The sequence below is a fragment of the Leptonychotes weddellii genome, chromosome 6 (assembly GCF_054177405.1).
Source record: "Leptonychotes weddellii isolate Sample4059 chromosome 6, ASM5417740v2, whole genome shotgun sequence".
In the NCBI taxonomy this organism is placed as follows: domain Eukaryota; kingdom Metazoa; phylum Chordata; class Mammalia; order Carnivora; family Phocidae; genus Leptonychotes; species Leptonychotes weddellii.
In genome coordinates, this window is record NC_138374.1 from 92,784,921 (window position 1) to 92,798,134 (window position 13,214).

The 13,214-nt window shown below is 34.0% G+C and overlaps 1 protein-coding gene across 6 annotated transcripts in view; it reads right to left on the reverse strand.

Moving 5' to 3' along the window:
* The window catches only part of COP1 (COP1 E3 ubiquitin ligase), a 240,103-nt gene that overhangs the window by 28,523 nt on the left and 198,366 nt on the right, over window positions 1–13,214 (reverse strand). The window contains exon 19 of one of the 6 annotated variants that reach the window (XM_081824645.1): window positions 1,537–2,048. The exons of the other annotated variants lie outside the window; for them this stretch is intronic. Coding sequence (XP_081680771.1) covers window positions 2,034–2,048 — 15 coding nt within the window. The 3' untranslated portion in view covers window positions 1,537–2,033. Of the gene's footprint in view, window positions 1–1,536; window positions 2,049–13,214 lie in introns of those variants that run through there. 6 annotated transcript variants of the gene reach the window in all.

The following is a 13,214-nucleotide window of genomic DNA, read 5'->3' on the forward strand; positions in this document are numbered from 1 at the left end:
ATAATTCTTAGCAATTTTTTAAAAATAAAAAGATAAACTCTTGGGTCTCCTAAAATAAACCTATGTTTGGAATGTTGTGAGAAATAAAAACAAACAAACAAACAAAAAAAACCCACTGAAAGCAAAGGCAATTACTACTTTTGCTCTCTCAAGCTCTGGGAAGCAACTCACAAAGATATACTTGGTGTGCCACAAAGCCACAGCTCTGGATACTTAGGATTTAAAACAGTAAATTAACAAAAAGGAACTGACTCTTGAAGTCAGATTTACTTTCTATATAATCTATCCCTAAAATTCCAACTTCCATCAAAGTCAAAGACCTTGAAGACAAACGTAAGCAGTATCAACTGTCTATTTAATTCTCAACAATGCGTAAACACTTTGGTCATTTAAACCAAATGATTCGGATTTATTTTCTGCCTTTATCTTTACCTTTCGGTTGGTTATCCCAGTTCAAATAAAGAATCTATATTTTCATCCAAATTAATCTTCTTATCTAGAGTAAAAAAAGGCCCCAAGGGGCACCTGGGTGGCTCAGCTGTTAAGCGTCTGCCTTTGGCTCAGGTCATGATCTCAGGGTCCTGGGACAGAGCCCCGCATTGGGCTCCCTGCTCTGCGGGAAGCCTGCTTCTCCCTCTCCCATTCCCCCTGCTTGTGTTCCCTCTCTCGCTGTGTTGGTCTCTGTCAAATAAATAAATAAAATCTTAAATTAAAAGAAAAAAAAAACCAGGCCCCAAATTAAATAGCTTCTTTACAGCAATTATAATAGATTGACTTTTCTTTAATCTACATAATCAAATTATTTCAATGTTCAGTAGTAATAACTTTTCTACCATCCTAGAAATATCAACACCAATTTTTGTAGCTTTATTTGGAAAAATGCTGCATAAAATGGGATTTAAGAAATGAGAGAGTAAGAGATCTGAAAGGCTGTAAGGATCACATCAATAGAGAGACTTCATGAGAACAACTGGGATTACCGTGAGACTAGTGAAGTAAAATATAAACACATATTTCTTTTCCCCAGATAGGATGCAAGCTTGAATTAGCAGGAAACACTTTTCTCTTAAACAGTTGCTGTCCTTGGTTAATTCTGATTTAAGTAATTACTAACTATGTTTTTATTTAATTGGAAAATAATAATCATGATTTTTCATACATATACTCAGCATACAAAACCAACTCAAGTAGTATTCATTAAAAACTTTTATGTCAAGGAAATGATATTCAGTATTCACTCTCCGGCCTTCTACTACTTCTAAGAAATTTAGTAGGAACTATCAAAAGATAAACATTTAGAAACCAAAGTTAAATCCCTTCCCATCTCAAAATATTTTGGACAATTTTAAGTGTGGTGGGATAATAATGAAAAATTATTTATAGGTTAATGGCATAATTCAGAATGCACTCTCAAATTAATATATTTCTTTTTTCCCTCACACAAGGTAAAATAAAAAATAAAAGCAAAAACCAAGTAGCTTAAAGATTTCTGTCAATATTATGCTTCAAAATTGGCATACTGCAGAAGGACAACACTATTTCAAAAAAAATATTTAATGAGAAAAATTATGAGAACCATTCTAATGTAGGTCAAATTCCATTACAGTACATAGAAAAATGACAATAATGATATATTTAAAATGTTGAGTGGCAGATCTACTAAATGTTATTTTGTTGATTTCATTACAATATTCACCATAAAATATCTAAAGCAACAAATGTTTTCACAGAGGTTGTCCCATACAGTAGTGGATATTAAGGTCAAGGAATATTTACACTTAATGTAATTAACTTAGAGAAGAAATAAATTACAGCTTTGCTTCAGTTTTCCACCACCTTCTTGTCTCCTCTCTTTTCTACTTCCCCACCCCACTCTAGCCTGGATGCTAAGGGAAGAGTGGGGCACTTAGGAGATGGGAGCCACAGTCTTCCTGGAAGTCAGGGTCCATGCTCAGCATCTTCTTTCCTTCCACGCCCAAGACAAGAGTTCATTCAGATTGGCCCTCTTCCAGTCAGGAAAATTTTCTAAAGTGTTATAAACCATCCAGCTAGAGGAAAGAAGAAAGGAAAGGAAAGATAAAAGGAAAAAGAGAAACAGAAATGAAGAAAGGAGAGAAGAAAGAAAAAGAAGCTCCTATGTTGTCTTCTCAGTGTTCACTGAAGAATTCAGGATCAGAAACAGCTTAGAAGTGTGGGAAGTTAATATAAATTAAAGGTCTTTTTTTTTTTAATTAAAGAAAAGGAAAAAGACCACATCTTATTATTTTTATTTGTATCTCTTCCCAAGGGGGTAAGGGAATAGCAACATCTAACAGATATTAGATACTCATAATTACAATCATTACCTCATTAGCAGATGCTGGAGAACCATTTATGCCTCTTGATTACTATGTCTAATAAATCTCTTTCCAGTGGTAACATAATTTTCCAAGGAGGCCTGGAGGACTTTTTAATACAAGTCTCCACCTACCATCCTTCCTCCCCTTAAATAGGGCTTCATGGATCTAACTATATAATAGATGTTCTGTTATATATATATATTTTTGAAAGATCCCAAGATGATTCTGATAATCACTGGTATAAATAAATTTTACTATAGATGCATTCTGCACTTTAATGAAAGCAGACTGGCTTTTTACAGTGCTTTAGCTTCCCTAGTTGCATGCAATCTGCTGCTTTATACACAGTGTTTATTAAGTCAGAGAGGAATGCCTATCTCTTAGATAAAAACAAATAAATTGGAAAAATAGATATGTTAAGTCTTTTTGAGAGAAGACTAAATTGTAAAATAAAAGCATTGGTGAGAGGAAGGGAAGAACAGGCTATAAATCTAACAAAAATATTAAGCTAATAATAAATACCAACTTCCCTATAGCTGCATGCACTTTAAAATTTTCATTGCTTTTGAAAATAAACAAAAGCCTGGAGGTTATCCCAAGGGGCAAACTGGTAATTATAAAATAATTATATAGGTACCCATGAATGTTGATGTCAGAAAAACTAGTTTTCTTAAATTGATGTAATCTTGATATTACCACTGGTTTCAAGTGAGTCTATTAGATGTTAGAAGTATCTCCCACCTCTACTCCAGCATTTCTTTAGTTTCAAAATTAGTATTTAATTAATTATGAAACAAATAAGATAAAGGACAAGCCTAAAAGACTTGAAAAGACTGTAACATTCATTACAAAAATTATATACTAATTACACATTAGGTACAAACCATTTGCTTTGTGCTAAGGATAATTTAAAAATTAATGACCCTAATTGCAAACATTTCTATAGCTCTTACTATATGCCAAAATATTCTAAACTCTTTATGTACCTTAACTTATTTTAACTTTATAATAACCCTAAGAGGTAAATTACTATTGTCATCAGCATTTTATAGATGAGGAAGGAGCATCTGGCTGGCGCAGTTCGTAGAGCATGCAACTCTTAATCTCAGAGTTGTAAATTCAAGCCCCATGCTGAGCGTGGAGCCTACTTAATAAAAAAAAAATTTTTAAATATAGATGAGGAAACTGATCCACAGTACAGTTGAGGAACTTGTACAAGGTCACAGAGCTACTATGTGGAAAATCTGACTGAACCTAGGTGACCTGGTTCCATAGTCTGTGCTCTTAAGGAGTTTGCAGGTTAGCAGAGGATAAGAGACATGAACACAAATAATAGTATAAGGCAGTATACTAATTCATTCAGCAAATATTTTTAATGGGTAGGAATCATGAGAGATTTAGGTAAAGAAAAGAAGATCTTAAGAATATAAGGTTTTAGGGGCACCTGGGTGGCTCAGTCGTTAGGGGTCTGCCTTCAGCTCAGATCATGCTCCCAGGGTCCTGGGATCAAGCCCCGCATCAGCGGGGAGTCTGCTTCTCCCTCTCCCAATCCCCCGCTTGTGTTCCCCCTCTCGCTGTCTGTCAAATAAATAAAATCTTAAAAAAAAAAAAAAAAGAATATAAGGTTTTAGTTAGAAACACTTAAAAAAAGTGTTTCATTATATAAAGTTAGAAATTTATTAAATTAATTCATTAGAAATAGGAATATAAAAAATGTATTTTATTATATGACTGAAAAGGATGCTCTTGCTTAGTATGGTTATAACTTTGTACAGTATGGATGATAACATAGTTGACAGATTCCCAAGCCAAGTTTTGCTGGACTTGGTTTCAAGGGAGGGAAATTAGGAAAGTCCTTGTCCTGACATCCTTCATTCTAGAATTACAGAAACTTTCAATATGATTCCTGGTGTTTCAAGCCACAAGAGAAAATAACCATCCTTAATAACTAATGCTTTTTCTGAGAATAGAGTATACATTTTTTCAATCATTTTTGAAGAGCTAAGGAAGTGCTAAGTGTCCTTTATAAGTATTGCCTTTTACCATAGATACCCATTTAGAATTGGTGACCCAAGATTAGATTAAGTATGTATGACATGATTCAGAACTGATAAAACAATGATGGGGGTACCCTACAGTCTCAGCAGAAGTTACAATGGACTCAGGATCTGCTTCCAACAAAAATATGGTGTCTCTTTAAATAGATATGATCACTTAAGAACAGAAATAGTCATTTGCATTCTTGAGTCAATTTATGTTTCATTCCATCAGTTTTAAGGGTCATGCCAAAAGAAGGATCCAGATACAAAGCACATATTCTCCTCTACCTGACTCCAGTCTCTGAATAAAGTAGTGACGATAAAAAAGATATAACAGAAATCAAGACTAACCAGTAGTGTCCCAAATTTACCTTAGCTTTATAGCATTACTTTCAAGGAGGATGTAGGGTGTGGGAGACAGTGGAATAGATTTTAATTACAAACACCAAATTGCCAAAAGACTGTGATTATAAAACAATTATCTCAATTGCATGGTATTTCCCTTTCAAGCAAAAATTTCTTTAAAAAAAAAATTTGTAAAAAATCAAAAGCTAATGTTTCAGAAAATTGCTTAGGGAAACAATAAAAAATGATTACATATTTACTAACAAAATATTTTCAACTTGGCAGAGTTGGCATTATTATATCCTATGTTTGATACACATGGTGAAACTGAACCCCCTGGACTTTCTTGTTTCTTGGTGCAAGAGCAAATGTAAATAAACTTTTCCAGAAGGCAAACTAATTTTAATCAAAAGTATTAAAAGTATTCATTTTCTTTAAATGGATAAATCTTGAAGGTTCTCTTCTAAACAATTAGAAATTTAAAGATTGCAAAAATATTCAAGAAGAAGTATTCAAAGTAGTAAAGTTATGTAATAGTAAAAAGTAAACATTAACATCCTCAACAAAACAATGGTATGCCAGTTATGGTAAATTCTTAGAACAGAATAATATGCAGCCACTGAAAATACTCTCTTCAAGAGTTAATGATAGGGGCGACTGGATGGCTCAGTTGTTAAGCGTCTGCCTTCGGCTCGGGTCATGATCCCAGGGTCCTGGGATTGAGGCCCATATCGGGCTCTCTGCTCAGCAGGAAGCCTGCTTCTCCCTCTCCCACTCCCCCTGCTGTGTTCCCTCTCTCGCAGTCTTTCTCTCGGTCAAATACATAAATAAATAAAATCTTCCAAAAAAGAGAGAGATTATTAAGAGTTAATGAAAAAGGCAAAAGGTAAAGAATACAGGAAAAAAATAAAAGAATACATGATAATATGCAAAATACACAATTTTATTTAAAAAAAAAGAACAGTCCCCATGAATGGAAAATAACATTAAGATTAATTACATTAAAATTTTACTATTGGTTATTTCTGGGAAAAGTGATAATAGACTATTTTTTTCTACTTTTCATTTTTATAAATTCTCTAAAATATACGTGTATTCATTTCTAATTGTTTCTTTGAGTAATGAACTACAATAACGGTCATTTGGTAAAAAAGCCTAAGAGATAATGTTCCAAGATGATGACATTATACTCCATCAAAGTGTTTGCCAAGGACATTCACACTGACCCCCACACCCTCTTAAAATTGCAAAATTTTTCTCTGAATCAACTATAAATTAGTTGAGGATAATTATTTAGTTAATGAATATCCTGACCATATCATTACTGCCTTTTAAGTAGGATTTGAGGATTTAGGGATGTCATAGAAAGGAAGGGAGGAAGAAAACAAAACTTATGTTAGTCCATAGTAATACCTACCAAAAATTGTGAATAAATAGTATATTTTAGAAGGAAAGGTTGAAACTAGAACTGACATAGATTGCTGATTACCTATAGGCTTTATTAATCCAGATAATGGCTGTTTCCAAAAAGTATCAGCAAATTTTACAACATCTGGATACAAGAGGCCAAATAAATTATGTGGTATTTTACAAAGAAGTAGAGTCAGAAAATGAAATTGCAGCCTACTAAGCCCATATTCTCTATATTCAAAAGGATAGAGTTGACTGCTATTTATGGAAATATAGCAAACCATATTTACTTCAAACTCTGTATCATCATTCAAATGGAATGTATTTGGATGTGCAATACAGATACAATACATTCACACACAGTTTTAGAATTTATAGTTCCTTCTTCAAGTAAGTGGATAGTAAAGTTCCTTTTATTACACCAATTTAAACATATGATCAAGTTCTCCTCATTTCTTTCAAAAAATAACCAATGAGGAAATTAAATTTGAAATCCTAAACAAAGGTAAAATGATCTGTGTTATTCCTAGTAGTTATTTCACACAAATCCGTATTTTTTAAAAATCATGAAAATTAATACTGAAATAGGCAATGTAAATAATAAGATTTAGTCTTGGGAAGAAAAACCCTAACAATTTGGCAATAGAACATCTTTGTATCAGTAACTCTAAACTACTAAGGTTTCTTTAATTAAAATGTCTTCAAGTGAATTAAAATAATAAACTAAAAATATAAAATAAACAATTCTGTATTCTTCATTCATGTAATCACTACCATTTCTATTCTAGAGAGGCCTAAGTTGCAATTAAAATTCTTCTAAAAAGCAAAAAGAATTTTCACTAGAGTTCAAATGAAACATCTTAAAGTTCCCTTGAAAATTAAATATGGCTGAAGAGATTTTGGCATTTAGTGGTAGAAATGCTAGAGCCATTACCAGTGCAGACAAAACTAAGGAACAAAGGACAGAAGGATCCGTCAGCAACCACAAAAGTGACTGAATAAAGGTGCTTTTAGACACAGGGAAAATATAGGAAGGAAGAAAAATAGACAAAGGACAAAGTATCATCTCTCAGATTAAAAGAAACAACATTTGGGGCGCCTGGGTGGCTCAGCCAGTTAAGCATCTGCCTCCAGCTCAGGTCGTGATCCCGGGGTCCTGGGCTCGAGCATGGGGTCATGGGATGTAGCCCCTCAAGCCCCTCATTGGGATTCCTCCTCTAAACCCCCACGCCCTCGTGATCTTTCCCTCACTCTCTCTCTAATGAATAAATAAAAACTTAAAAAAAAGGAAACACTAAAAATATCCCATCTTTAAATGAGAGTAATTAAAAGTAAGAATTGTAATCCTAAAGCAAAATAGACCACATAGCAAACAGGAAGGTGGGAGAGCACGCTGTTAACTTCCATAGCACTGTGAAATAAAGGAGAAAATGAAATAAATACTACAATAAAGTTGATCAACATCTTAAAAAGAGCAGTGTATAACATTCTTTCCAGCTTATATGAAGGTCGGCAGAAATAAAAAGAATGGGAATTATATATGATCTTAGCTGATGGTTCAAAATAGGGCTTGAAATTACTGGTTCATTTTCACCTAGAAGTGGCCAAAAGGAAATATATAGATAGATAGATACCTAGGTTATAGGAAAAAACAAAGCTAAATGGAAATTTAATCTGCTGGAAACTACCCTAACCTTTTTAAGATTGAGATACTATCCTAAAAGAATGTATCTATTTGTCTTTGTGCCTTTCCCTCTACCACTCATTTTTAATTTCTCATTCCCTCCCTATGACTAAATCACTGCCATAAATAACATAAAAGCAAATCAATTTTTATACTACCATAATTGAAGAATTTAGATCATTTTAGTTCATTACAGCTAATTGATATACCATTTATGTTTGTCCCAAACCTAAAAAGACTTTCAAAGTTAAGCTATTTTCTAAGTGTTCTTAAGTTGATCTCTTTCAGAAAAAAATCAGTAAAGACAAGATCTGAACAGTCCCATCAACCATCTAACACCTAACTGACCAACAACTACAAAAGAATGAACTAAAAACATTTTATGGTGAATTTGGAGATAGATGTCCTTCCCTTTATTGAATCATATTTTTATTTACAAAGTTAGATTTCCATTCCTCTCTTTGGCTGATTACATTTAAAATTTTTCTAAATTTATGGGGTGCTTTGGTGGCTCAGTTGGTTAAGCATCCAATTCTTGGTTTCCACTCAGGTCATGATCTCAGGATGTTGAGACTGAGCCTTAAGTAAGGCTTGCACTCAGCACAGAGTCTGCTTGAGATTCTCTACCTCTGCTCTTCCCCCCATTCTCCCTCTTTCTCTCAAATAAATAAATCTTTTAAAAATAAAATAAATAAAAATTTTCAAGAATAAATAAATAAATTGATCTCTTTCTTGTGATCAAAATTAGGTAGAATAGAAAAAAGGACAGAAAGACAATGAAATGTTTGGTCTTTTTAGAGACAGTTATTGATTTCATATTTTAACAAAGTAATCTAGGCGAGATTAAACATGGTATTGTTTTACTACTCCCCAAAACAACTCCCTGTATTTCACTATCTCCAACTTCTCCCTTCCCTTTCTTTCTTAAAACCACTCCAATCAAGCTTTTCTCATACCACTGCTTTCATTTTCTTTTTACCCATCTTACTTGTATTAGTAGCATTTGACAAAGCCAATCAACGCCGCCTCCTTGAAAAACTTTTTCACTCGGCTTCCCAGGCACCAGTTTTCTACCATATAGAGAATGACTCTTTTTCAGCCTTTGCTGATTCCTCCTCCTCACTTCAATCACTGAATACTAAGGCACCCTCCTAAGTATGGTATTCACACGACTTCTAATATCTAATTATAATCCCTTGCAGAGATACCATCCAATTTCTTGGCTTAAACACCACATGCTCACAGCTACCAATGTCTATCTCTGGCGCCCCAATCTGCTGTGAACTCCAAACTCGGTACATCCACTTAGAAGGCAAGTACAACTCAAACTTAACCAGTCCAAACGTCACCTCCTATCTCCTCTAAGACACTTCCTCTGGAAGTCTTCTCAATTACCAGCAACTCCACTCCTAAAGTTATGGGGGGGAAATCCTCAGTGTCATCCTAGACTTTTCTCTTTCACTCTCCACATGCATTTTACTGGTTCCATGTTCAAAATATGAATGGGATCTGACTAGTTCTCACTGGTATACCACTATGTTATCTTACCTGGATTATTGCAACAGCCTTTCTGCTTCCACTCTTGACACTTTATAATCTATTCTCAAACAGCCAAACCGATTTTTAAAAAATTGAAGTCACATTGTATCACTCCTTTGTTCAAAATCTTAAAATGGCTCCAACTCACACCCGGTAAAAGCCAAAGTCCAGACGGTAAACAATGCTCTGTTGAAATGGTTCTTCTTCGCCACTCTGAAATCGACTACTCTCCACCTAGTTCACTGTAGTGTAGCCACACTGGCCTGCTTTCTGTTCCCTGAACACTAATCACTTTCTTACCTCAAGGCCTCTGAACTGTTTGCTCCACCTGGAATACCCTTGCACCTTTAAACATGGATTACATCTTACGTCCTTGTCTTTGCTCTAATTCAGCTACTCAGGTAGGTGATTCTGTCACCACCACTGAAAACTACAACTCCCTATTCCAGAACTCCTTGTCCCACTCTCCTGCTTTGTTTTTCTCGAAGTCACTCGTCACCTTCTGATATAACAACTTATTTATTTTGTTTTTCCTTCTCCTCTGGCACATAAAATTTTAAGTCTCCGAGGGCCAGAATTTTCCTTACAGTTGTGTTCAAGTTTATCTTCCATATCTAGAACTGTGACTGCACATAATAAATATTTGTAGAATAAATAAACAGTCTCTCACACTTTCTGCCTCATCTAAAATAAGGAAATGAAGTTATTTTTCAATGCCTAATCAAAGTGACTGTTATATAAAAATCAAACTTAAGATAAATCTGGACTGATAATGAAGTGAGTTACATAACTTTTCTTTTAATCTTTTTACTGGGAAATAAAGCAAGTTCCCAGGTGACACTGATGTGTTGATCTAGGTAGCACACTTTAAGAATCTACTTTAGAAAGGTTATCCTATAAACTACAATATGCATCCCTTTCAGTCTAATATTAATTAGTTTTTTTACCTCCTTCCCTGACAAGGAAAATTCTTGAGAACATTTTAATCACATTTACCCTTCTGGCTTATGTTATTACTGTCAAATACTTAATTTTATGTGTTTATTAAATCGAACAAGGCATCACTGCTTTATACAGTCAATATGCATTTAGATTTACTACATATTATGACTTCTATTCCTTTTCACCATTTCTATTCCTTCATCTTTTCCCATTCCTTTCTACATCAGTGACCTTCATCTTTAGGTTCTGCATCTTTTCCTTCTGCCTTAAAAATATCCTTTCAGGTTTTCTTTGGTGTACGTCTAATGGTGGCAGATTCCTCATATTTATTTATCTAAAAGTGTCTTCATTTTACTTTTGTTTTGAGAGATTTTCACTGGATATAGAAATTTAGATCGGGAAGTATTTCCCTTTACACAGTGAAGATCTGGTTCCACAAACTCTGGTTTCTATTGCTTCATGAGAAGTTGGCTGTCAGTCTAGCTGCTGATCTTCTGAAGACAGTGACTTTTTCTCTGCCTTATTTTAATAATCTCCCTTTGCATTTTATTTTCAATAGTTTTATTATGATGTGTCAAGGTGCGACTGTCCTACCACCAGTAGGGGTCACAGGACCAGACACAGCTTTAGTCTTGCACTAGGTTAGTTAGCTTTATAGAGGTATACAGGATAGGAAATTTGTCATGCACAACATCTTCAAACTCATCAGGAAGGCAAGCAACTATATACATGCATAGCTTCTTGCATCCCTCCTGAACCCACACAAAGAGTACGCACAGTTGCCAAGGACAGTTAGGGTGCATGAGGTTCTAGATACAGAGATGTGCTTTGGTTTCTTGTCAGTCTTATATTGTTTACTTTGGGTAGACGTAAGGTCAATATGCCAACTCACAGTTCTCTAAGTCCAGATGCAATAGTACAGATGGAGTTTCATAGTTAATTTAAGAGAGAACTAGCCTGCTAACAATAACATTCCATGTTTGTCCTAATTCAGCACATTTCCACAAAGTGGTACTATAAGAAGGCAGACCCAAGGTCAGATTTTCAGGCAAGCTTAAGTCTCTTCATGGTCCAAGTATAATATTAAATATTTATTCACATTGTAGATTTATTCTTTGGGATACAAGGGCTTATTGAATCTCTGCCTTGATGTCTTTCATCAATTTTGTAAAGTTCTCAACATAATTCCTTCTAATATTTGCTTCAGTTGTATTATTTCTTTTCTCTCCTTTTAGGTCTTCTATTGAATATATTAAACTTTCTTACTTCATCCTTTTTTTCTTTTCTGCATTTTTTCATCCTATTTGTCTCTCCATTGCTTTCTTCTGTATATTTTCTTCTAACTTACTACAAGTTCATTGATTCTTTTCAACTGTCTTTTCTTCCACACAATCCATCCACTGAGATCTTAATTTTAGTAATTATAATTTTTTACTTCTAGGATTTTCATTTTTAAAATAGTTCTTTAGTTCCAAGTTGAAATTTTCAATCTTGTCTTTTATCAATTGTCAGCATGGTTATTTTTAAGCTATGTCTGATAATTCCAATATCCAGAGTTGCTGTGATTTTGTTTCTGTTGTCCACTGCTTATGCTAAATTTATTTATAACATCTTGCCTTTTCCTATGTCTGTGATTTTATTATGTCTTAAGAGTTACTGTATTTGCAATTTAAAAAAAATAATAAATTCTCAGATGATCTTTTTTAGACCTTCTTTCAAAGAGGATTTAATTTTAACTAGCAATAGAGGATCATTTAATTTTAATTTCAGGACTGATATGATCTGGCATTGCAATCATTATGAGAGTTTACCTTCTACTGGTTTACCCTAGACTACAGCCCTTTTGGGGCCCTAAACCAAAATAAGTTCACCCACATAGTGGTGAGCACTAGATTCCAATCCCTGTGCCCCTGTGAAGCTGTCCTAAGTGCTCTCAGCCATTCTACCAAGAGTGGCAAAGGCTCCCAGAGGAAAAGCATACTCCAAAGCCAGGTTTACATTCCTATGCTGGTAATTCTTTTCTATCTTGTGTACATTCCAATGTTTTCAAACAGTTCCCGTTGTTGTTTTTGAAATAAATATAGTTGGTCCAACTTCTCTAGTTCTACTTACAGGTTAGTACAAATCACCTAGTGGCCATTGCCAAAACTGGAAGCTGATTAACAGAACTTTAAATAAGATAGGAATGGGATATATCTAATTAAAGTTAAATAGTATCAGCAACTCAGAATTCTGAAAGTACCCATCAAGGAAGAATTTTTTGGTTCAAAAATAAAACCAACCAAGTAAGCACCTAAAGAGCTATTTTTCAAAAAGATGACATTAGTGACTACCAATAAAAAGAACTATTTCTTCATATAACTTATGAGAAAGCTTATACTTTAAAATGTAGGAATAAGTGACAAGTTTAAGAAAACTTTTTTTTTTTGCAATCTAGAAGTACTACTTTCTTATTAAGAAATTAAATGTTTTTAAATATTCTTGTATAAATGCATTTTGTAGAGAGCAATTCTTCCCTGAAATAGTATTTAATTAGGTATACATATAGGGCACTCTCTTTTACCTACATCAAATTTTTTTCTTGCTAAGACAATATCAGGTTCAGTTAAATGTTTATTGAGTATATACTGCAAATGATCATTAAGGAAAATGAGACACAGTGTGTACTCTAGAAATTTCCAGTCCTATAGAAGAGATATAAATAGACAATGTGATAATGCTAAAACAGAGGTATGCACAAGATGCTATGGGTACACAGGAGAGACATTATATCAGTGTGACATTGTTCCATTGGTGACATTTCAATTACTACCTAAATTGCCTGTTTCCTTTGGTGATGCAATACTAAGCAGAAGAAAAAATCTGTATCACATATCAATTTATGTTTTAAACTTAAAAAAATTCACATGTGAATAC